Consider the following 21,813-nt stretch of genomic DNA (forward strand, 5'->3'; position numbering starts at 1 on the left):
AAAAGCCAAACTCATGAACAGTCGTTAATCAAATTCCGTTTATTTTTATGAAAAATATCGACTATAAAATCATTGCAGACAAACCAGGTTTTTTTAACTACAGCAGCTGTCAGAAACTGGGTCGAACCATTATTCTTTAAAATAAAAGCACAGCATTCATTTTGTTGCTGCCCTGCTTTATATAGAGCTGAATTGTAGAGGTTTTATTTGGAAAAGTTTATGATTTTGATCACAAAAGATTGTGTCGCTTGAGTAAATCATTGAAACTTATATAAAAGCCACACACAAGAACAGTAATTAAGCAAATTCAGTTTAATTTTATGAAAAACATTGACTATAAAATCTTCATTGCAGACAAACCAGGCAGGATGAGCACACTTTTTTAAAACTACATTCTGAAGTAGCTTAAGAAAACAGTCCATTTCAAACAGGCAGGTTTAGATCAGGCCCTGTACGAGTACTTTCAAACTTCTAGCACTTTGTGGTGTCCATTGTGGTAATGAGTGTATTAAGTTTACTTCACATTTTGTCAAAGAGAGTTCGGTGGAGCACGCTGGACGTCTTCTTCTTCTCCAAAAAGCAAAGGTTCTTCTTCCCAACTGTCACATCCTCAGCTCGTCTTCTCTCTCGCTCATCAGTCCTCCACACTCCCTTTGATGAGGTATCCACTGAAGGTGATGTAGACGTCCACGTCGTCACTGTAAATGGCGTTCTCCCTCTCCCTCTTGTACATCCGGACCCACACCTCGTCGTCCAGCTCCAGCTCCAGCAGCAGACTCTGGCTCTGCATGATGGAGCGGTCGCTGGGCTGGGCGTACACGATGGCCTGCTCTTTGTCGTTCCGCATGATGTGTACGTACGTCTCCTTGAAGTTCCATGTGTGGATGTTGACGTTGAAGAAGTAGATCCCTGGGACGTGGCAGAGGAACTTGCCCTCGAACATGTTGAAGTGGCCGTCGAGGTTGACAAAGACCGTGTCGAACAGCAGCGCCTGGTACGACTCCAGGCTGTGCAGGGATTTGCGACGGCCTACGGAGAAGGCAGAGTACTGGACTTTACAGGCGTCTCCTGGAAGACCTGCCTGGCCCTTAGTGCCTTCTGAGCCCATGGGCCCCCTGGAGCCTGGAGGGCCTTCGGGTCCAGCTTTACCTGGTGTTCCTCTGTTGCCTCGTTCTCCTCTGTCACCTACACAGAGTGATAGAGGTCATACTTCTTCATAATACAAGAGAGTAAGAGATTATATTGCTCACAAGAGACCGAATGAAAATAGAAAAGGTGAAAAGAGGCTGATACTTTAACACATTATTTCATATCTTTATTAATTCAAGTTCTATATATTTGATTTTATTTGTGTTTTCTTTTTACTCATAGTTATTTAGAATAAAGTTTAAACTGTAAAATATCAAGACAATTATCTGTCATGAGTGTCTGATAACAACATCTTGGGAATTGTTGAACATAAAGAATATCTATATATAGTATATCAGCCAATTTAAAAATAAAAATCCTAATATATATAGTTTTGTCAAAAGCAAACAAAAATCCACATTGTCTGGGCTCCAGTCAACATAAGAGGGAGTGGACCTGGTGTACAGTCATCTCTGAAGTCCAACGCCCTGGATGACTTCATGTCTAGAAAAGGAGCTGAGCCCTTTTTGTTAGCTTCATTTACATATATCATATATTTTTATAAAGTAAGTCTCATGTAAGTCCGGTGTCCGGTTTGATTGCCTTTGATCTACCTTTGAGGATGGTCATGTTGATGTAGGTGCGGACCTCTGGCACGTGATTGAACCCAGCTGTGTTCGGCTGCTCTCCGCTGCCCTCTGCTGGCTCCAGGTCATCACAGCAGTGCCTGCAGAGGACAGGGGGAGACCTCGGGGGAGGCACCAAATCCGCCAGGGAGGAGAGGGACAGAATGAGGAGAACTCCCAGCATGACTGTGTCTAGAGAGGAAATCATCACAGGTTTGGACGGGCTACAAAGTTTGACACGCTTTAAGTTTGTGAGCCTTTCTACTGGTGGAGTGGAGCAAGTTGGATCAGTCCAGCTTACTGGAAACAAGAAGTCCACAGTGTTTAAACGCCAGTAATAATATTATTAGTCCATATAAATAAAAATGATCTTATCTAAGGTTGATAGCTGCAGCAGTAATGAAGACATATTCAATTTATAAGCCAACAATCCAAATATCAGAGGTTCAGCAGCTGCTTATAGAATCAGATCATTTGTCTTCTAGATGTCGTTCCCAGAACGGTGGAAAGGAGGAAGAGGAATCTTCCACCCTGAGCCAGAGAAAACAGTCGTTACCCAAAGAAGAAGCTGGAGTCTGGAATTGTGGCAAAACAAATAAAGTAAAAATTCCACATATTTCTTTATAAATTGCTGATGTGTTGAAAGTGGAATAAACTCTAGAATATTTCCCTCTGTATAGACAGTTCACAGAGTTGAGACTGACGCTGATGCACTTCTCATCCAAATCCCAAAAGTTAAGAAAGTGACATAATAATAGTCGACAAGGATCATAAATCACCTGAGAAACGACCCAGCGGACATCCCATAATTTAACAACAATTACATCCGGAAGCTTAACTCCTCACAACGATGAACCCAGATGAACCCAGAGAAAGTCAGCAGAGTAACTTTTTTTTCCCGCCCAGGCTGAGAATGTTTGGGTGGAAACGTTGTGAAACGTCTGCCAGACTCCAGTGATTAGACGTGTGTGCTGCTGTGTTTACATACATGTAGAACAGCTGGATCCAGTTGCATCCTGCACACATGACAGGGTTTACATGTGCTCAGTAAGAGACCTCACACACACACACATCTATCAGAGGTTATGATTATGTTTAGCTCCAGTAGATTTTCTCTGAAATACAATTCAATTTAAATAAATCGGTCATTTCACAGATTGTGTTTGGTTGCTGCACAAAAACAAACAGCAGATTATGTTTGTTTGTTTGAAATATGAAAAGTAAAACAACTACAAAGATGCACAGCGGAGCTACAAAGAAACATAACAACTATATAAACAAAACAACTACAAAGAGACACAAAACATGTATGATGAGGGGTGAATTTTTCGCGCCTCTCTAGATTACATACAAAGTCAATGCAAATACACAATTAGATGCGAGAATCACACAAATGAGGAGAAGCAAACTTACACATTCTCCTTGTAGAAACAACGTGTCGAAGAACTGCTGGAATTTCTCAGCAGCTCTGCAGCTGCTAAGTTCACATTCAATGTAAATACACAGTTTTTTTTTTTAATTAGTGAAGTGGAAACCTGCTGCTTGTGTTAATGTTCTGAAGAGATTTGCAGAGTGAACCACAGACGCTCATTCAGTGGGTTTGAAATGGCTCCTGAGCGAAGATCTTACATAACTGTTAATGTGGAAAACCCCATTTGTACTGGAAGCTTGTACATTAAAGGTATACGATCCTGAACGTTCATATATATGTATGAACTCTACTGTCTCGGGGCGTCTGCATGCATGCTGAGGTTTTTTTCACTTTAATATACACGTGTAGAGATATACCTTATGCTTATGGGTTATAGTATATCCCATAAGCACAAGTTACTACAAGCAGGGGCAAGATGCAGCAATGGAAGCTCTGGAGTGTGCATGTAGCAGATCATGCATTCGACTCTACAGGAGCATTTCTACGGCATATTAATGGTCCACAGTGCAGAACAGACTCTAGTGAAGTTCAATCCCAACACTCCCATTCAGCGCTCATGCAACCATCACACAGGCAACTGAGATGTTTTATCTGAATGAATCTCACCTCGTTCACGTCTGTGCAGCCGCTGAGGAGACGAAGGACGGAGGAGAGACGTTCCTGAGTCAGCAGCCCTCCTCCTCCTCCCTGTGTCTCTGTGTCAGACGTTTCCCACAGATCCCTCCAGTGGACAGAGTCTCATGGAGACGCAGCCAACAAGTTTCTGTCCATTGATTTTACAGTAAAAACCTGAGGGGGGGGGGGGACAGTTTAATATCTGTGGAACAACAGCTCCTGAAGATACAAAAATCAGCTGTTACAGCAGCAAAAGGCAGAAAATATGTTGTTTCTGACACGCCCGTGGGGGGGGGTGTTCACTCACTCCCCAGAGGTCATGGAAAGTCCTGGTCTGCATTTCCGCTGTGCTGAATTCCTCCATGCCCCCTGCACAACGAGACAGAGAGGGAGGAGAGAGAGAGAGAGAGAGAGAGAGGGAGAGGGAGAGGGAGAGGGAGGGAGAGGGAGGAGGGAGAGAGAGAGAGAGAGAGAGAGAGAGAGAGCAATGTGAATTAGTGGGTGATTTTTATTCTTCTGAGTGTTCTCAGATGTGTATCAGTCCTTTAATGCTTAGTTCTTTGAGGGAGGTGACAGGGACGTGTAAAGCTCAATGGCAAATAAGTAAACACAGCAAAAAATCCCATAAATACGACAGCAGATAAGAAAACGATGACAAATGAGACAACTTTACGAGAACTACAAATCAAAACACACAACAGCGAACAAGAAAGATTTACGATATGTAAAAAAACACGACAGCTGATAAGACAACAGAACCACAAATGGTTTAGTGAAATGATCCCATGCATCTCCCTGTCGTCTGCACATAGAACCCTGAGAGAACCAGAGGGGGTTGAAGCAGGATTCGTGGACACGTGTAACGTGCAACAGCTGTTGAACATTATCGTCTTCAGGTCCTGAGGGTCCAGGTTTCATAGATTGTTTTGCTGCTACATCACGAGAACATTCCTTTGTGGTTTTGGTTCTGCCCGATGTAAACGATTAGGCATCTGAAGCCACCTGATGCCAGCTCATGGAGTCGTCCTGTACACACAGTCAGAAGGAATCAGACTGTCATCATGGTTCTGTCATCTCCCTGCGTCGGCTCTTCTTTCTGCAGTCGACCACCACAAGTCTCATTCATCTCCGAATCCAGCAGCTGCATCATCTCACAAACATCACTTGGAAACGACTGGAAACTTTATTTTTTTTATTCTCAAAACACCAACCTGCATTTTCATCTCAAAACATATTGTTAGTGGCAGATATAATTATGGGGGAATTCAGATTTGGACGACAGCAAAGTCCAAACCATAAAGCGTTCTTGTGGCATAACTCAGGAAAAACAAAGGGGATGGACAGCTGCCTCACGAGGATCTTAAATAGCTCTTTTTTTCCAGTGCTAACAAGAGTATGAGTACAACCATGTGGTTCTAAATCCCTCTCTGCACGCAGACATGTCAGCGTATTAAGTTACCATGTGTTTCATTTGGAGCAGTGACCACGATTCACAGTGTCGCTCCACTTTAACTCAAACATAACACAGTTTTTTTCTTCCACAGTAGCAGATGAGTTTCAGATGATGGATTTGTTCAGAGGCCATTTTTCAATCAGGAGCTGTAGTGATTTCTTAATGACTGGAAAACAGTAGCTGGGTGTTTTGTCTTGTTTGTTGTATAAAAGTAGTTAAATCTCTCAAAAGCCCCTTTTCCACTGGTCCAAAAAACCAATAACACCCACTATACATTTGACTTTTGTCTGAATGGGAACGGATAGAATCAGCATTCTCTTACTGGTCAAATGACGGCAGAAGACGACGGTTTTCACCGGCTCCTGCTCCGATCGGCAGGGATGGAAACACCAGAAAGGCAAACGTCTCCACTGGCAATGGGAGAGAAGTCATTCACCTTTTTTACAGTGTTTACCTGTGTTTTAAAAAAACAGCGTATACCTACAAATTTTGGTTTCAAAGAGGTAATAACCATTTTGATTCTATTTATTTCATCTAATATGTTTTTCATCCATATAACGATGGTAACAACTGGATACTTAACGCATGTTGTCAAGAATAGTGACACGTGATGTGATGTGCGAAGCTGTTGTGAAATGGAAAGAAGACACTGATGAAGAGCTTGTTCTCTGTGAGGTGAACGGATGTCACTGGTTGAGTTAAATGTCAAACCACACTCTAATACACACACTCACACACACGCACACAACTCCAGGACCACCTGACAGGACATGTAAACACTTGAAACAACACACACACACACAAATGGGGGCGTTTCACACACTCTCTGTCACACTGGCTCATGTGCCCACCTCGCAGCCCTCGTTCCACGCTGACACAGGAAGCGAAAGGGTGACCCATTTCTACCAGAGCTTTTATTTAGTTTGGTCTCTACACAGATGTCAACGAATGCAACGGAAACACATTACAGCACGTGTAGCGTAGCAACATCTACCTCTCAGCTCGCCTCTTCTGAGCTGAAACTGCACATGAGCGCTCCACTCTCAAACTACAATACACAGTATACACAGATCACATGTTAAATGATCACACAGGGATTCTCCTGGAATTCGTCAGATAGATTTATTGCTGAATGTGGTCTGTAGTTCTTTGATTGTGAGATAGCCTCGTTTACAAGGCTCAGCAGACATTGAGGACGACCTGCACATGGGGCCAGCCACAGGCCAGGCCGCGTAGTTACTGTCAGCAGCTGCCACATCTTCCTCCTCCTCCTCCTCCTCCTCCTCCTGGCTATCAGAGTATATCTGATTGAGACCGGGGAGGTGAAGAGGGGACAGGACAGAGGAGGGAAAGCACACCCAGGAAGGAGGATGCAGAGGGAGGATAAGAGGAGGTGAGCTCAGGGGATCATCTGAGACCTCGTCCCCTTCTGCAGCCATGCTCGTCTTGTCCGACTTGTCCTCTTCGTCTTCCTGTCCGATGCCAAAGCCTGAGTCTGGGCTCTGCGGCTCCCTCTTCAGACGCTCGTAGGCTGAGGAGGAGGTGAGGGAGGGGCAGAGGGCGAGGTGAAGCCGGCCCTCGTTGTGCAGGTTGTGGAAATCGTCCTGGTAGGTGAAGTAGACGGGATTGGGGTCAGTTCGAGCTACGCTGCTGGAGGTGCTGGACATGAAGTAGCCCATGTTAGAGAAGCAGGAGGAGGAGGAGGAGGAGGAGTCATCCACAACTTTGCTGGTGTCAGAGCCGGCAGAGGGGAAGCCCCCGATGTGGAGCAGAGCGATGGTGGAGATGGAGGAAGGAGAGGCGGGGGGGACAGTATCCCAGCCTTCACACACCTCCACCGGGGAGATGTGATCGCCTGGCTGAGCCATGAAGTACGATTCAGGAGCTGACAGAGGATTCAGCCATTTCTGAGGAATAAGAAACGATTTAGACAAGAAAACCCACCAGAGGAATCAGTAGAGAACATTACTTGAATCTGAAAGTTTTTCTGAACACGTGTGTGTGCATGCGTCAGTGTTGCCTGGAAATCAAGCAACAAACCACAACAAAAAGCATGTTTTTTTTCTGTGGTTTAAAAGAGAATTTCTCTAATCTGTGACTGACTGCGGCTGCAACTCTCTGCTCTTATAAATAGATTTTGTGAAAACACCTGCAGTTACTGAAGCAGGACTTTCAAGCACAAGATGTAGAGATAAGTTTATTTTTACCTTGAGATTTCCTCCCTGGACAGAGTGGATGGTGTGGAAGTAGTAGGAAGGGTTTGGCACCGGCTTCACTTTGAGCCGCCTGCAGCAGCTTGAAGAAAAAGAAGTAAATAAGAAACACCAGAGCATATAAAAAGATGTACGACATGACGGTTCCCCAAAAACATCTGGATCACCCCCTGGTGGCTGACTGCAGTGCAGGTCATAAAGCACGCCTCTTCCATGTAAGTGGATGGGACATGGATCAAACTAAAAAGTCGGAATGCACTCCAAACTTTTTATACCTAACCAAAGATGGTTTCTGTCATTCTGTTTGTTTGTTTATTTGATATTCTAAATGAGCCAGAGTTAGCTCTACAAGCTAATTTCCATCTGTCGACCCTAGCCAGTGTTTACTCATCTTACATAATTGTGAATATCAATGGATGCAGTGCAGCACCGTTATCCGAGTGGGATGATACACATGGTCCATCTTTAAATAGTCATTGATGCAAACACAAACCAACGCACAGTTTACTCACCCCTTGTGCACACAACACAGGTAAAAGACCAGAACTACAACAAGGAAACCCACGGGCAACATCACTGCCCACATTATCAGCAGCGTCGGCGGCAGAAGACGATCTGAAACAGAGAGGTGATATTCCAGTGAATGCAACGCAGGTTTCCCCCAGAACCCCACATGTTTGTTTTCCTGCACAGGATTGGTAACTGCTCCCTTTTGCTGGTGTGGAGCGTGGGTCTCATGCTGTTACCTTGCCCGTGTGATGCGGTCCAGGATGTTGTGGGACTCCAGTTGCTCCAGTGGCCGCTGTGCGTGCCGCCGGGACTGACTCTCACTCGGACCTGGTAGTGGCCCTTTGGCTGCCGAGCATGTATTTTTAACTGCGGCTCTTGTGTGGACAAAGTACTGTCCTCCTGTTAACACAACACAATTTGGCACGGTACTAGAATTAGTCTCAAGTGATTTGTGTGATTTAACACCTGGATTAGCAGCAGTAGCATTTATTTTGCACGAGATACGTGTGAAACCAAGCACAACCTTTTATGCTGCAGACAAATATACTTCATAAACATGCACCACTGAGAGTGGAAGAGGATATTTACATGTATGAATACATGCATACATGCTTTGAAAATTTGTCACCATTAAAATGAATAATAAAACCATGTCAAACCACAAAGAAAATGAACCAGCAAATTGAATATAAATTAATCCTAGTGATGTTTTCACGAGTGTGTTTCATTTAAATTGTACAAATTGTTGTTTTCTTAACACTAGAATGGTTCCTTTATATTTAAATACTTTATATTTACATCAGGAGTGGGACCTCTCCACGGAGGCTACCATGTTTTTTACAGTAGCCCAGACTGGACAAACTATGCACCTTTTGAGTTTTTATGACAACTGACGTCTCTTTCATGTTTGCAAGGGGAGGGTGAGGTGTTTTGTGCTTTCACTTTGAAGACAAATTCCCAAAGAGGAAGGGATTCTATAAATATTGCTGTTATGATGGAGATCAGCTCCAACGACTCATGTGAATGTCTGTGTCCTGATGGTGAAATCAAAATAATCAAATTACCGATGATGGTCACCTGTTTATTCAATTTCTAACAATATTGAACGTATCGCCAATCCAAATGGCACCAAATAAGACGAACGGTTCGAGATATGCGTTCCACACACGGACAGAAAGACGTTTGTGGAATTAGTAGGTAGACGCTCTTATAGCACGTCACAAATAAGTGTTGTATTATTATCGTTGATAGTCTCTCACCTTCCACATCTGCTGTTTCAGTTTGATCTGAACCTGGAAGTTAAGGGTGATGAGGAAGCTTGAGAGAGGACTGCCTGGACTCCATGATATCAAGGTCTCATTAGCAGTGCTGCTGACGGCAGGAACACCTGGAGGATTCATTTGAACTGTACACACACACACACACACACACACACACACACACACACACACACACACACACACACACACACAGAAATACCAGTTGACCAACTACTTTCCAAAGTTTCAGGATCAACTCAAAGTTTTAACAGTTTTTACTGAAGAAGTAAAAGCTACTCACTGTGTTTGTATGGCTCAAACATTGGAAGGTTCTCCAACAACTTGCCGTCACACTCCATGCTGATATTGTTGAATTCATAACGGTTGAAAACCTATAGGCATCCATAACAAAAAAATGGAAATAGCATGTGTAGGTCAGTAAGGGGTTCCTCTACTGGGCGTAGTGCGAGAGCTTGGCGAAGGTCCAAGGTTTCGCTCCCTAGACACCACAGATATGAAACTGCGTGAGCAGGCCATAATGATTGTTTAGGAACTAGCAGATTAAAGGATCTGTAGGGGTTTAAATTGTGACTACAGGAAATGAGACTTCAGAACATGAGAGGACATCAGTATGAGACATCAACGGGCTCCTGAACACTTTCTTCACTGTTGAGCAGCAGATTCTCCACAGCAATGTGGATCTGTTTTATATGTCAGTGCCGTCTCTTCCTGATAACACTTTTCTCATGACGGCTGAAGAAAGAATAACAATGAAAAACTTTAGAGATTCTAAAGGGAAAGATATGAACATGCCTTATGAATAACACATATCGGTGACTTACGTGATTTTCGAAGGCAAAAGTACAGCCTGGAGGAGACGTTTCGTGAGGTTTCAGCTTGCAGCTCTGACTAATTATACGTATGAAAGAACAGAAATGACCAATAAATCCTTCAGATTTGAGACAGTGGTGACGTTATCAAGTTTTCATCTTCTCATGGAAGCACCTGAGCAAATACACGTTACACTGGCAGAATTAAATAATACATCTGTAACGTCTTACATAATTAGTCTGGAGTATCGTGTTTGGTTCTCGAAGATCCAGATTGTCTTTGTACCGTGGATCCAACAGTCAACACCAGGAGCCACTGGAGAGCTGCTCCACGTGCAGCTGACGTTTCGGACGAAGTCGTTCACGCAGGCGAGTCCTCGAGCTCCAGAGACACAGCAACAGACACAACAACAGACAGGAAGAGAGAAGTTAGATGCATGGACTTTTAGATGGACACACAATGATGGGTTTTCCAATAAGTTAAAATTCAAACTGTCTGTAAAAACATTCTTACTTTGTGACTCTTTGTGGGAGTGGGCTGTGCTGGCTGCAAACAGGACTATGAGGGGCCACAGCATCTCCATGACCACGATATAACTGTAAACAGAGATCATCACAAACAAGTGTTAACACATTAAACTATATTAATAGACAAATGCTGAAAAAATGGAAGTGGAAGTTATAAAGAAGAAATGTGATCAAACTGTTCTGAGGAACTGGATTATTGTTGTTAAAACTTTTCTCTGACTCAAAGTGACAGTTGTGAAAACTCGGGTGGGCTGATAACTACCACTCCTGTTTCTGCATCTATTCTGAAAGTCGTTTCATTGAAACCGAATAAGCAACCGTCGTCTGCATAGAGTCGTACTTTTGTTCAGAGAAAACAATACTAGATCCACACTGAGCAAAGAACTAATTTTAAGATGACAGTAGTGAAACTTGGCGGAAAAACACGGGCACCTGTGCCGGTGCTCTATTAACTGTGAGTCACAGTAACAGCTTCCTGTCAGCCATACTGGTAATATGTGATATATTCTACTCCGGCTGATTATAAACTGTCTGCTAATGAAACCGTGAAGAATAAAAGCATAACGGACACATACAATCCTCCTGTAGACACATGAGCCAAAGAGGAGAAACTATCATCTTCATGTTATGTCTCCAGTTTGAGTCATCAGTCATCGCTGGGGGTTTTTTCTGCCAACGTCTGAAATGAGTGGGACTTTGCGAAAGGTGCATCAGTGTAAATGATGATTCACGTTTTAAAATAATTCCACCAGCAGATCGGGAAATCGACATATTACTACCTGAAAGGTGTGAAAACATACACGTTATATGTCCAATTAAACTATCAAATACAAGAAAATATAGGCTGCTGTTCACATCATTAATGAATTGTTATTTTTGAACAAGAAAAGGTGAAACACTACCTCATTGGTCTTGGTCAGTGAAGGCAGCAGGGCGTCCCAGAGAGGGAACACATTGTCCTCGTCCCCGCTTGACCGATGACTTGGGGGATTTTCTTTTCTTCTGTATCGCCCCCTTTTCTTTCTTTCTTTCTTTCTTTCTCTCCCCTTTTCTTCTACTGGCACATCTCTACCTCTCTCTCGCTCTCTCTCTGACACTCACACTTATCCCTCCGTCTCCTCATTCTCGCTCTGCTCTCTTCTTTTAAGTGCCCAGCAACATTTTTTCACTTTTAACCACAGCGGGCGTCTGGGGCTTACAGGAAGCTGTGTATTGAAGCTGTGTGTTGAAGCTGAGAGAGGAGAGAGAGAGAGAGAGAGAGAGAGAGAGAGAGAGAGAGAGAGAGAGGAGAGGGGTGGTGGTGGTGGTGGGGGGGGAAGGTGTGTGTGCACCTGAACTTTATCTGAATCTTTCCTCACGATAGACAAAATTCCTCACAGTCATCTTATGTTATTCATTAATAAAACTCCACTGATGAGGTTCAGGTATAATCTGCACCTTTTTAAATGGAATGAGCTGAAATGTGATTCCCCGTTTTAAACCGTTGCTGTTTGTTTTGAATCTCTGGTGTTTTTCTGGACTCCTGGAGCTGTTTCAACTCCTTGTTGTGTCGTATGTATTTGCAGATTGTACCGCAGAGCCCCACCCTTCTGCTCAGCACCAGCAGCAGCTCTACCTGGACCCCATCACGGCTTCAAACGTAATAATTGTACCGAAAACAAGAAATACAAAGCAGAAACACCACATCCTGTTTCAATCAGAATGTAAAGTGTGTTGTATAAAGAAGAAACCTGCACCTTGCCCTGTGAAGGGAAGTTTATGCCAATAAAACTCAGCTGAAACTGAAGATTCAGAGGATATAAGAGGCAAAAGCTGGCAGACTTACAACCGTGGGGGTTATGTAAGATGCACACACACTCACAGACAAGACAAAAGTTGTACGGCATCAAAACCACTGCTGTTACAGCCGCAACCACTGCGAACACACGTATACTCTTTGTGCATCTATAGAGGAAAGAGGGTCGGGAGTTAAAGCAGCAGTCGTGTCTTCACTCAAAGGTCAATAAAAAACTGTTTTAGCCACAGATTTCCTCTAATTGTCAGTTTGCTTGTCTTTTCCATCACTGTCCAACAATAAAGCTCAAATTTAAGACAGGGCGATATAGAGGAAGGGGACAGCACATAAGGGGACTAATTTAGGATGAAGGTTATTTATTTTTCTTTGTGCAATGGGGAGGATAGTCCGATTTTTAAGGAGGTCAGAACTTTTGGCAGCCATGACACAGACAATACCACCTTATGGGGCAATTGCGACAGTCGATGAAAAGTCAAATAAAAGACTTTTATAGGTGAAAAAAGCCTGTTTAGTGGACATTTCATGAAGTGTAATCTCCCATTAGATTGCATTGTGGCCAATGCAAGCCCGTGTTTAAGAACATATGGCCCCGATTGAAACATTTTGGAATTCCCCTTTAAATTGTGGTGGAAAACACAACTTAGGTGTGCTCCTATTTATCATCCAACTCAGTGATAACAGTCATTCCCTCAGTAACTCCTGGTTCAACGATATTGTGCTCGGTAAAAACCAAACACACCATTTCCCCTCTAATGTTCAGCGTCTGTTGTGTAAAGTGGAGTAATTATCGGGGAGAGGGACAAATAATAAAGGTCAACCCTTAAACACTGAGCCCTGGGGGGGTCTTACACCGACCCTGACGCGCTTTACTCATCAAGCTGGGCTCTCCACATATATGCCATGTCCTTATAGACTCATGCATTCTGTCTGGAAATTTGAAATCGAAACTGAAATGCCAGAGAAAGTCAGTATGGAAAAAAAGAGCCATGTTGCAGATGATGCATGAGGGGGGGTGAGGTGCTTAGGCTCTGGTATCTAAAGGTGTTTATCTCAGTCTCAAAGTTCAAGTAAAGGCTATTGTGCAACAATGTGTAAACCACAATGCATTCATCCATACAACAACCGGTTGCAACACAATATACATATATGAACTCAGCTATCAGCGTGCCTGCATGGTTTGGGTGCCTGGGTAGGTTCAGGCCTGCAGTAAGGCCAGAGCACCCCACCCCCCCCGCCACCCCCGTAGTTCCTGCAGCGAGCGAGGCGTCAGCATCAGCCAGCGGCGGTAAAGAGAGAGAGACAAGCGCAGAGGAGGTTGTATAGGAAGAAGACCATAGAGCGCTTGTTAAAAGGTCAAAGTCCGCCATGTCTGAGGCAGGAGGACGAGCACAGAGATGTTTACAAGAAGAGTCTCCATCAGCAGACCACAAAGAGGGGGGCTCAGTGGTGTAGAGGTGAGAAAAATAATAAAAAAATGAGGACAAAGGATTCTCACCTTTTACAACCTGAACCTCAATAACAAAAATAAAAACATTCATTGAACTCTGGAGTTTTGTACTTTTAAAAAGAATCAAGAGAAGAGGAAGAAACTGACCTGACGACATAAATCTAAACAAATACATATAAAAGTTAGATGCATAAATACATGAAAAAATAAATAGTTTTCGATGAAAAACTCTATCACTGTATTTCTTTTGTCCACTGCATCTTTCAACTCCATCATTAAAATGTATTGTGCTTTGAATTCATTTGATCTATTCTATTTAGTATTTTTGTTTTTAATAAATCAAATTTTTCATGTTCGTATACGAGTTCTTTTTAAATAGAATTTTATATCAATCCAGGACATATTCATTTCATCTTATTTTTATCTTTACTTTATTTAGCACAGTTGTTCCTTCACTTATCTTGTCTCTGTTTTCCAACCTTGAAAAGTTTGAAAACTTCTATATAAATTCAGTGCATTATTATAATTGATAATTGGGGAAATTGCACATAACACAAGTACAGTTGAATTTGCAAGTATGTAGCTTAGCCATAAATTGTATAGTATGTGACAAATGCCTGAAAATAAGACACGTAAAAAGCAAAACCACTCCATGGAATCTTGTGAGAGTCCTGGTTTCCTACATTTTTTATACAGTACCTTTAAGCAAGGCACTCTAACAGAGGGTTACACAGTGGAACATAACGCATTAACAATATAACATCATGACGCGAATCCTCTAAACTTCCGATACTTATCATCGTTGCTACAGACTCTTCATGTAGGTCTGACCTGAGAGGAGAAGCAGCAGCTTGTGACAAAAAGCCAGTTTCAGTGGTTTGTGTTGAAACCACCTCCATTCTGCTGCCTTTACACATCACACACAGCTACAAATAACCCTTCAGCTGCCGCCAGCTTCCACCGTGCTGCTCCTGTACTTCTAGATCCAGAAGGGACTGTGTGATTTATGTTTACACTCATTACTATTTCATTCTCAGCTTGGAAAAACAACATCTCTCAGAGTTTATTGAAAACAAAATTAGAAAGTTACTTTTCATATTTGTCTATTTATATCCATGTACACGCACACACACACACACCGTAATGTCACTGACCATCTGTAGCAGCTAAATGATTATAGTACATAGTCTATAGTCATAATCATCCTTTATGGTTAAGCAGCAGCTGAACAACATGTACGGTAGCAAGTCACATTTTGTTTTTTTGCATTTCCAGAGTAACTGATGGTGTGAATCATCAGGGTGTAGTGTGTGTTGTGGTCTCGGGGGTAGGAAGTAGGACCTCATTTTGCGGTGCCCCTTTTTTCCATTTCCGTCAGTATCTTGCTGAGCTTCTGGCTCGTGATGTTTCTCTCTGTCCACTGGACTGCAGATGAGCCACCGCAACGCACAGTGAAAAACAAGTCTTTAACAAAAACAACAACAACATCAGAACAAACACAGCGGGATTGAATAGATTAAAGATACACTCACCCATTTCATCTGTCCTGTGTCCGTACCAGAGATGGGGGTCGGCGGGCCAGGCCGTCACAGGGTGGCTGATGTAGGAGTCCTGGCTGAGGGATTTCCATTTGACAGGAGCACCTAGAGGAGGAGGGTTCGGCAGGTTGAAGGAACGATGGGATAAGAGACTAATGAGAGACTGAGGCTGAGTTGAGGCACAGTAATACTCTAATATCTGCATTTTCACATGCTCATATTGAATAAGTTCACATCCAGATGTTTAAGCACATAGTTTTCCAAAATATTTCATAAAATAGAAATATATAGGCATGTATATACATTTTTACCTCCTCCATCTACAGTAAATAACCCTAATTAAGAAAAAAACTAAAATAAGACACGCTTGTCTAACAGCTGATCAGTTCAGATCAGAGCCAGGACAGGAGACGGGACTGTGCATCGTCTGAGTCGAGTCCACGTCCCTGACCTGATCCGTCCAGATGTTCAGGACTCAAAGACTCAATAAGGATTGGAGGACTGCAGACGAGGACTATTTCTTTATACTTTTAGCATTTGGCTTTGGCTATTGACCATTATAGTAGTAATGTCCCATTGCGTCACAGAAGCACCTCTTATAAGATCAAGGCTCACATGTTAATAGGCTGTAATATTGTTAATAAAAACATGTTTCCAGGCAGAGCAGCAGACGCTTAGGAAGCTGGGGGAGTAAACAGAGGCTGGACACTGATGCACAGACCTGGAAATACGTTGGAGCGGAGACAGCGGCCCAAGCTGTGATAGCTGTGAAGCCTGGAGGAGGCAGATCCAGGATCAGCATAGTGAGGCAGTGACAGAGGTGGCACCACGGCGCTTTCTACTGCTCTTACCTGCAACACAGCGGAGTTCAGAGGAAATCATAACCAACAACAAAAGAACTGTTAAAAATGCAACCGAAAACACAAAGAGAGAAAAACACTATTTTCTCACCTGAGCTTTCACCACTTGTTTGTGTTTTTGACCCACTGAGGTCATAGCGAGAGAAACCACAGGGGGGGCAAAGCTAAACAAAAGGTGTTAAAGGTGTTAGATTTCTTAAGAATGTCGTGCAAGACACCCGAGAGCACGGAATCGGGTTTCAACTTCGGACAGAGAAAAGAGAGAGAGAAAAAAGAATAATAGTAGAGAAAGGGGGGAAATGAAAAAAAACAAATTTGACATTTGAAAATACTTGTGCAATATCTTGGTCACAGAAAAAAATGTTATTCAGTGCCGTCTCAATGTCAAGGAAACATTTTAAGACTTTAGAATTCACTGAGAAACATGTCTCACACACACACAACGATTTATAGATGGTCTCCACTAAAGATCTGCTTTAAATATAAAGGATTAATACTATGAGGATAAAACAAAACTCCAAGATAATAATCATAAAACTTCTAAAAAGAGAAAAGTGCTTCACTGACATAAAAACAGAGAACACATGCGGTGCAATTACAAATTTAAACAAGTTACTGCAGGAGACCAAATAAAGCAAATAAAAAAACTAAAAAGCCATTTAATAAAGATGTGTTTTTGAGAGTTTCAAGAGGAGGACACTAGTTTTGCTGATGGACGGAGGGAGGCTGCTCATGGAGCCCGAACAGTGATGTTCTACCTCCCTCTGGCTCTAGTCTTGCTCTGGTTACCAAGAGCAGCCGCCGGTTAGAAGAACTAAGTGTAGAGACAGTGAGGCCACCGAGCTGAGGTCAGAGGGATTTATGATTTGTGTGTCGTCCGTGTAAAAATGGAAAGAAAAAGATAGTAATGACTTGACCCACTGACCCGCAAATTGAAAACAGTAAAGGGCCAATGACTGTAACACTTTACCACCACGTGTCACTGGTTTACTTACTTTTCCCGATTTCCACCCACACAACTTTAGAGACAAAAAAAAGACACAACAATGTTTTGTCCTTTTATTCAACTTTATTTCACAATTTGATGCCATTTATTGTGTTTTTGTTCTAATACCACACACAAATGTCAACTGGCTAAAACAATATAAAACATAACTTCCACAATTTTTCATTATTTATATTATGTACATGCACTCATATATTCAGAGGCAAAAAAAAAAAAGAAAAGAAAAAACAATCTCAGGCCTTCGTTTACTCCCAAGTGCACTTTCTTTTGCTTTTCATTTCAGAGGCCGTTCCGATGAGGATCCTTCAGCCACACTGACTTGTGGATGGACCTGTTTCTGGATTTTATGATGTTGACATTAATTTTGTAAGCTTTGCAGGATAAAAGAAAACACACAGGGAAACTATTCTAATTAATTTTTACTGGCGGTCAGAGTGACCTCGGGTTCATCGCTGCAACTGACAAACAGTTTCACTCCCTGTTGGATTCACAAAAAGAATCTTAACCCTAAGTTCCTCTTAGTTTCACTGCAATAACATGACGACTGAAGCTCACAGGAGGAAGACAAGCCCTGACCCCCCCCCAGTGGCAGTTTTCATATACCACTCGTCCTTCTCGGAGGTGGACAGAGCGCCGCTTCCTGCCCACGTAACTGCTACTGCTTTGCTTGAAATCAACATTGAACAACTTTAATGGAAAGTCTGATGTGATCGGATGAGAGGAGGGATGACGAGCACAAAAAAAATGGATTGACGTCCACTGTATTTGTGACATTGTGCCGGTTTAATCCCATATTCATGAAACACAACCTGCTAAATTCCCAGGGGTTTTATTAATAGCTGAAAAGTTACAGAAACACTCTTCCTCAGCCAAAACGGACTCCACATTACACTGAGAGGGCTTTTTGAAATGAAATCGTATTTCCACAGCACTGTCCCATGACTGACGTGCTAATGGAGGCACGAGAGAGCTCTGAAGTTCTCAGGACAAAACTGGGGATGATGTGAATTAAACAAAAAAGTAACAAATAGTAAAGTTCACGTTGACAGCAGAGATCTAGAGTTCAGGATCATCGGCTATGGATTAAAACGCATAAATATTTCTCCGAGATGGGTAAAAGTATGATCTATTGTTGTTTAAAAGAGAGAAAGAAAGAAAGAAAAAAGAGAATGAAAGAAAGAAAGCTGTCTTCTGTGTAATAGTATAATAATATGATAATACTCAAAACTGGATTCTTATTGGAGTGGTCCTTCAGGTGTCGCCTGCCTCCTGTTTGTTTGTGACCATCAGCTCAGGCAGCTCTGGCAGGAAGGAGGCCAGCACTCCTCTCTATGTGGGGGCAAACTTCTTGGCCTGTGCCCGTACCCGCTTCTCATAGTCCATCCTGTTCTGACTGAAACACAGAGATAAAGACATTTTAAACCCTGCTTACGTTCATTTTTAGGGATTCAACTGCTTTCATACATGCAGCATACACTGTATTGTCCTCAAATTTTCTGGAGGAACGGTATGTGAGTGCACAAAAGGTGATCGGCACATTTTCCTGCCAGCCGCCTTGGAAAATATGGACTCAGCAGAAGTAAAATGTCCCAAAGAATTCACCGCGAGCGAGTGGGTGTGTTGACGACATTTCTCAATCATGACGGACATGAAACCGAGAAAAAGCTGCAGATGTGGAAATGACAGTTAAAGAGCTGAGGGTTCAAAAACGGGTTACAGTTGTTTTGATACTGCTAAATAAAATTTAAAACAGGCTTCGACTGCAGACGCACTCACCAATAAATCGTGTAGGCTTCTGCTTGTGCTGGGTCTTGAATGTTCGGCTCATTCAGCAGCTCCTGGATCCCCAACAGGATCTGAACACACAGTCAACAGTTCTCCAGTCACAGTCCAGTAAGTGGGGTACGGTTTTTCAAATATTAACTTCACATACATTCACTTACTGGGCAATAACAAATGGGTAGAAAGACAATAGGAAAGCATGGTTGTGTGAGCACAAACCTGTTTGATGGTGATGGCTGGCCTCCAGTCTTTGTCCTCCTCCAGGATGGACAGACACACGGTGCCTGAGGGGTAAACATTCGGGTGGAATATTGGTGGCTCAAACTTGCCTGAGAGAAAAGAGAGAACAGGGGTCTTGGTCAAGATCGGGGTCAAACTTACAAAGTAGAAGGATGTCATTGTAGAGAAGTGTCATCACCTGAATGTTTTCAAACACTATCTTTAAAACACAGAGATAAAACTATCCTCACATCTGTTTGCCAACATCACTTATCAAATACTCATTTTGTTGAATATCACATAATGGATTAGTTGCACTGTAAACTCTACTGTATTTCAATTGATCATGCAACGTTCAATATTTGTATTCAGCAATATACAATATGTTTAGCTTCCCACATGCGGTTCAAACAGACAAACATCTGTATGGAAACACCTGCCCTCCAAAATAAAATGAAACTTGTGCACACTCGTACTCACATTTGGGTGGTGAGGACGGGTAGTCATCTTTGAACAGCATTCGCAGTTTGTAGAGTCCTCCCTCCCACAGGGTCTAATGACAGAACGAGGACATGTTGAGATATTAAACAACTGCAAAGAGACCGAGACGCACTTTGTTGTGAACGTGGCTCCAGAGGGAGAAGCGCAGACGAAGTAAATGTCTCTGTTTCGAGTTGAATTTGAATGTCGGGGCTTATGGAAACTCGGATGACAGCACAGGAGCAGTTTCTGTTGTTCCGTAACCATTCACTTCAATTGTATTTATATTTGGCTGCAACACCGTTTACCCCTGAAACTCCAGAAGTGTTTTGTGGACTCAAACTTTTCACCCACCACCTCCATCGGCATCGTGGTGAGAAGATAATGGGTGAATTTTCATTTTTGGGTGAACTATCCCTGAAATAAATCAGTCTTAAAACTAAAAAGAAAGAATAATGTGACATTTAATGTGATAATTATCGATATAAAACTTGATCTGGACATCAGGACAACACCTACTCCTTTCTTCCCAGGAATGGCGCACTCCCAGTTCATCAGATTCATGGTCCCGTCTGGATTCTTAGTGGGAACAGCCACGAAACCCTGCGGGGACACAGGAACATGTGAGTGGGGTCTGCGTCCCGGTGGATCGCAATGGGAAGTGAGCACGTGTGCACTGGGACCAGGACTTACGAACGGGTGGTCTTTCCTCCAGGCTTTACGCTCCTGGGACAGTCGGCTGAGAGCAATGCCAGACATCGCTGCTCATCCACGCCTCCTGTGGAAAAAACAGCCAAAAGACCCCCCCCCCCACCAACCGAAAACTTCACGATCAGTTCAGGATCAAATACACAACAACACGTTTGGACTATTTACTACACAACAACAACGACGACGACTTGGCCGTGTAGCACCCCCCCGCCCCCCGGGAGACAACAGCCAACCGAACACGGACTGAAACCCCACGCCACGTCGGAACCCGAACCCGGATGTCAGAACTCACCTGTTGTTTTATTTCAGTTAAATGTCAGAAGTACGTGGGTTTGAGGCCCAGCTCGTCCGCTCCTGTGAAGCTAACGTTAGCTTGTGGTGTAGAAACACACGATCCGACGTCCGGGCACCGAACTACAGGCTCAGTTAGCTGTGGGCCGACTGAATCTACATCCCTCGAACACACGCGGAGGAAGATGTCGCTGCTGCTTCAGACGATTTCACACAGTTTGTAAAACAACGTGACGCCTCGAGTGCTCGACCGTCGCCGAATCAGGACCCCCGTTTGTTTATTACCTGAGGACCTTCAGGCACTTTACAGGACGACTAAACGACACACGTCACACATGGTCGGCCATCTTTGATGTGGCTTTGTTTTGTTTTTTAAAATTGTTTTATTTTTCGTTGTGCATTTCTAGTTTATTACGGAAGCGTATTACTTTCATTAGAGAGAACAAATCGGATCTGTTTTTCTGAATTAACGAGATAATTTCCCTTTTTTAGGAAATTCCGAAAAACAGCAGATTTCTTTTGTTTTTTAAAGATTAATCTCGTTAATTCAGAAAAACAGCAGATTTATTTTAGGACAATTATCTTGTTAATTCAGACAACAGAGCAATTTCTTTCCCAGGTAAATTATCTCGTTATATTCAGAATAACAGAGCGGCTCAGTTTTTCTGAATTCACAAAATCGTCTCTCACTTTAATGGAAGCAAACATGTCTCTCGTCTGTTCAGTTTGATGTGGTTTTATTTTGGTTTGGGTCGGAGACATTTACGCACCTGTAACCATACATCCCTGTTAGACGGTTTCTTATCGGTTGGGCTGATATGCAGCATTTTTTTATCACGTTAATTCAGAAAAACTGGGCTGTTTTTGACATGAACCATCTCTGAGAAAAATTTGAAGTGTACTTTAGCACTTAAGTTTGGCCCATGTTCCATCCATTAACATGGAGGAGGCGGGTTTGATGACCTATACTTCAGCTAGCCCCCTGAAGTATATTTATCATATTTAACTCAATAATTAAGAATGTTCTAAAGTAAAAACACTAACAACATTCTTGCATTAGATTTACCATAAAACTGGACGAGGAAGAGAA

General features: G+C 42.8%; 4 protein-coding genes across 6 annotated transcripts; all 4 read right to left on the minus strand.

The window, feature by feature from the left end:
* Positions 1–297: 297 nt before the first annotated feature.
* On the minus strand, positions 298–4,042 carry c1qtnf6a (C1q and TNF related 6a). 2 transcript variants are annotated; one of them, XM_035181827.2, is made up of 3 exons: positions 3,793–4,042; positions 1,743–1,946; positions 298–1,185 (listed from the first exon to the last, which is right to left on the minus strand). In XM_035181827.2, exons 2-3 carry the CDS (start codon positions 1,936–1,938, stop codon positions 635–637), a joined length of 747 nt encoding a protein of 248 aa, XP_035037718.1. In that variant the 5' UTR covers positions 1,939–1,946; positions 3,793–4,042; the 3' UTR covers positions 298–634. The 2 variants fall into 2 exon arrangements, with proteins under 2 accessions (XP_035037718.1, XP_035037717.1); XM_035181826.2 differs by lacking the exon at positions 3,793–4,042 and adding an exon at positions 3,168–3,768.
* Positions 4,043–6,146: 2,104 nt separating this feature from the next.
* On the minus strand, positions 6,147–11,837 carry il2rb (interleukin 2 receptor, beta). Of its 2 annotated transcripts, none has more exons than XM_035181790.2 (10): positions 11,497–11,837; positions 10,581–10,663; positions 10,298–10,448; positions 10,079–10,145; positions 9,538–9,628; positions 9,237–9,382; positions 8,214–8,376; positions 7,980–8,082; positions 7,462–7,540; positions 6,147–7,161 (listed from the first exon to the last, which is right to left on the minus strand). In XM_035181790.2, exons 1-10 carry the CDS (start codon positions 11,499–11,501, stop codon positions 6,367–6,369), a joined length of 1,683 nt encoding a protein of 560 aa, XP_035037681.1. In that variant the 5' UTR covers positions 11,502–11,837; the 3' UTR covers positions 6,147–6,366. The 2 variants fall into 2 exon arrangements, with proteins under 2 accessions (XP_035037681.1, XP_035037680.1); XM_035181789.2 differs by having other exon boundaries at positions 7,462–7,549; positions 11,497–11,836.
* A 2,953-nt stretch (positions 11,838–14,790) lies between these two features.
* Positions 14,791–16,375, minus strand: LOC118124051 (testis-expressed protein 33). The gene is made up of 4 exons (XM_035181839.1): positions 16,326–16,375; positions 16,096–16,225; positions 15,369–15,479; positions 14,791–15,261 (listed from the first exon to the last, which is right to left on the minus strand). Exons 1-4 carry the CDS (start codon positions 16,368–16,370, stop codon positions 15,179–15,181), a joined length of 369 nt encoding a protein of 122 aa, XP_035037730.1. The 5' UTR covers positions 16,371–16,375; the 3' UTR covers positions 14,791–15,178.
* A 1,625-nt stretch (positions 16,376–18,000) lies between these two features.
* Positions 18,001–21,047, minus strand: LOC118124049 (SUMO-conjugating enzyme UBC9). Its single transcript, XM_047343856.1, has 7 exons — positions 20,724–21,047; positions 20,415–20,499; positions 20,241–20,324; positions 19,722–19,794; positions 19,242–19,351; positions 19,017–19,096; positions 18,001–18,633 (listed from the first exon to the last, which is right to left on the minus strand). The coding sequence occupies exons 2-7, from the start codon at positions 20,478–20,480 to the stop codon at positions 18,570–18,572; spliced, it is 477 nt and encodes a 158-aa protein (XP_047199812.1). The 5' UTR covers positions 20,481–20,499; positions 20,724–21,047; the 3' UTR covers positions 18,001–18,569.
* Between the last annotated feature and the right edge of the window lie 766 nt (positions 21,048–21,813).

The sequence above is a fragment of the Hippoglossus stenolepis genome, chromosome 16, assembly GCF_022539355.2.
Source record: "Hippoglossus stenolepis isolate QCI-W04-F060 chromosome 16, HSTE1.2, whole genome shotgun sequence".
Lineage (NCBI taxonomy): Eukaryota > Metazoa > Chordata > Actinopteri > Pleuronectiformes > Pleuronectidae > Hippoglossus > Hippoglossus stenolepis.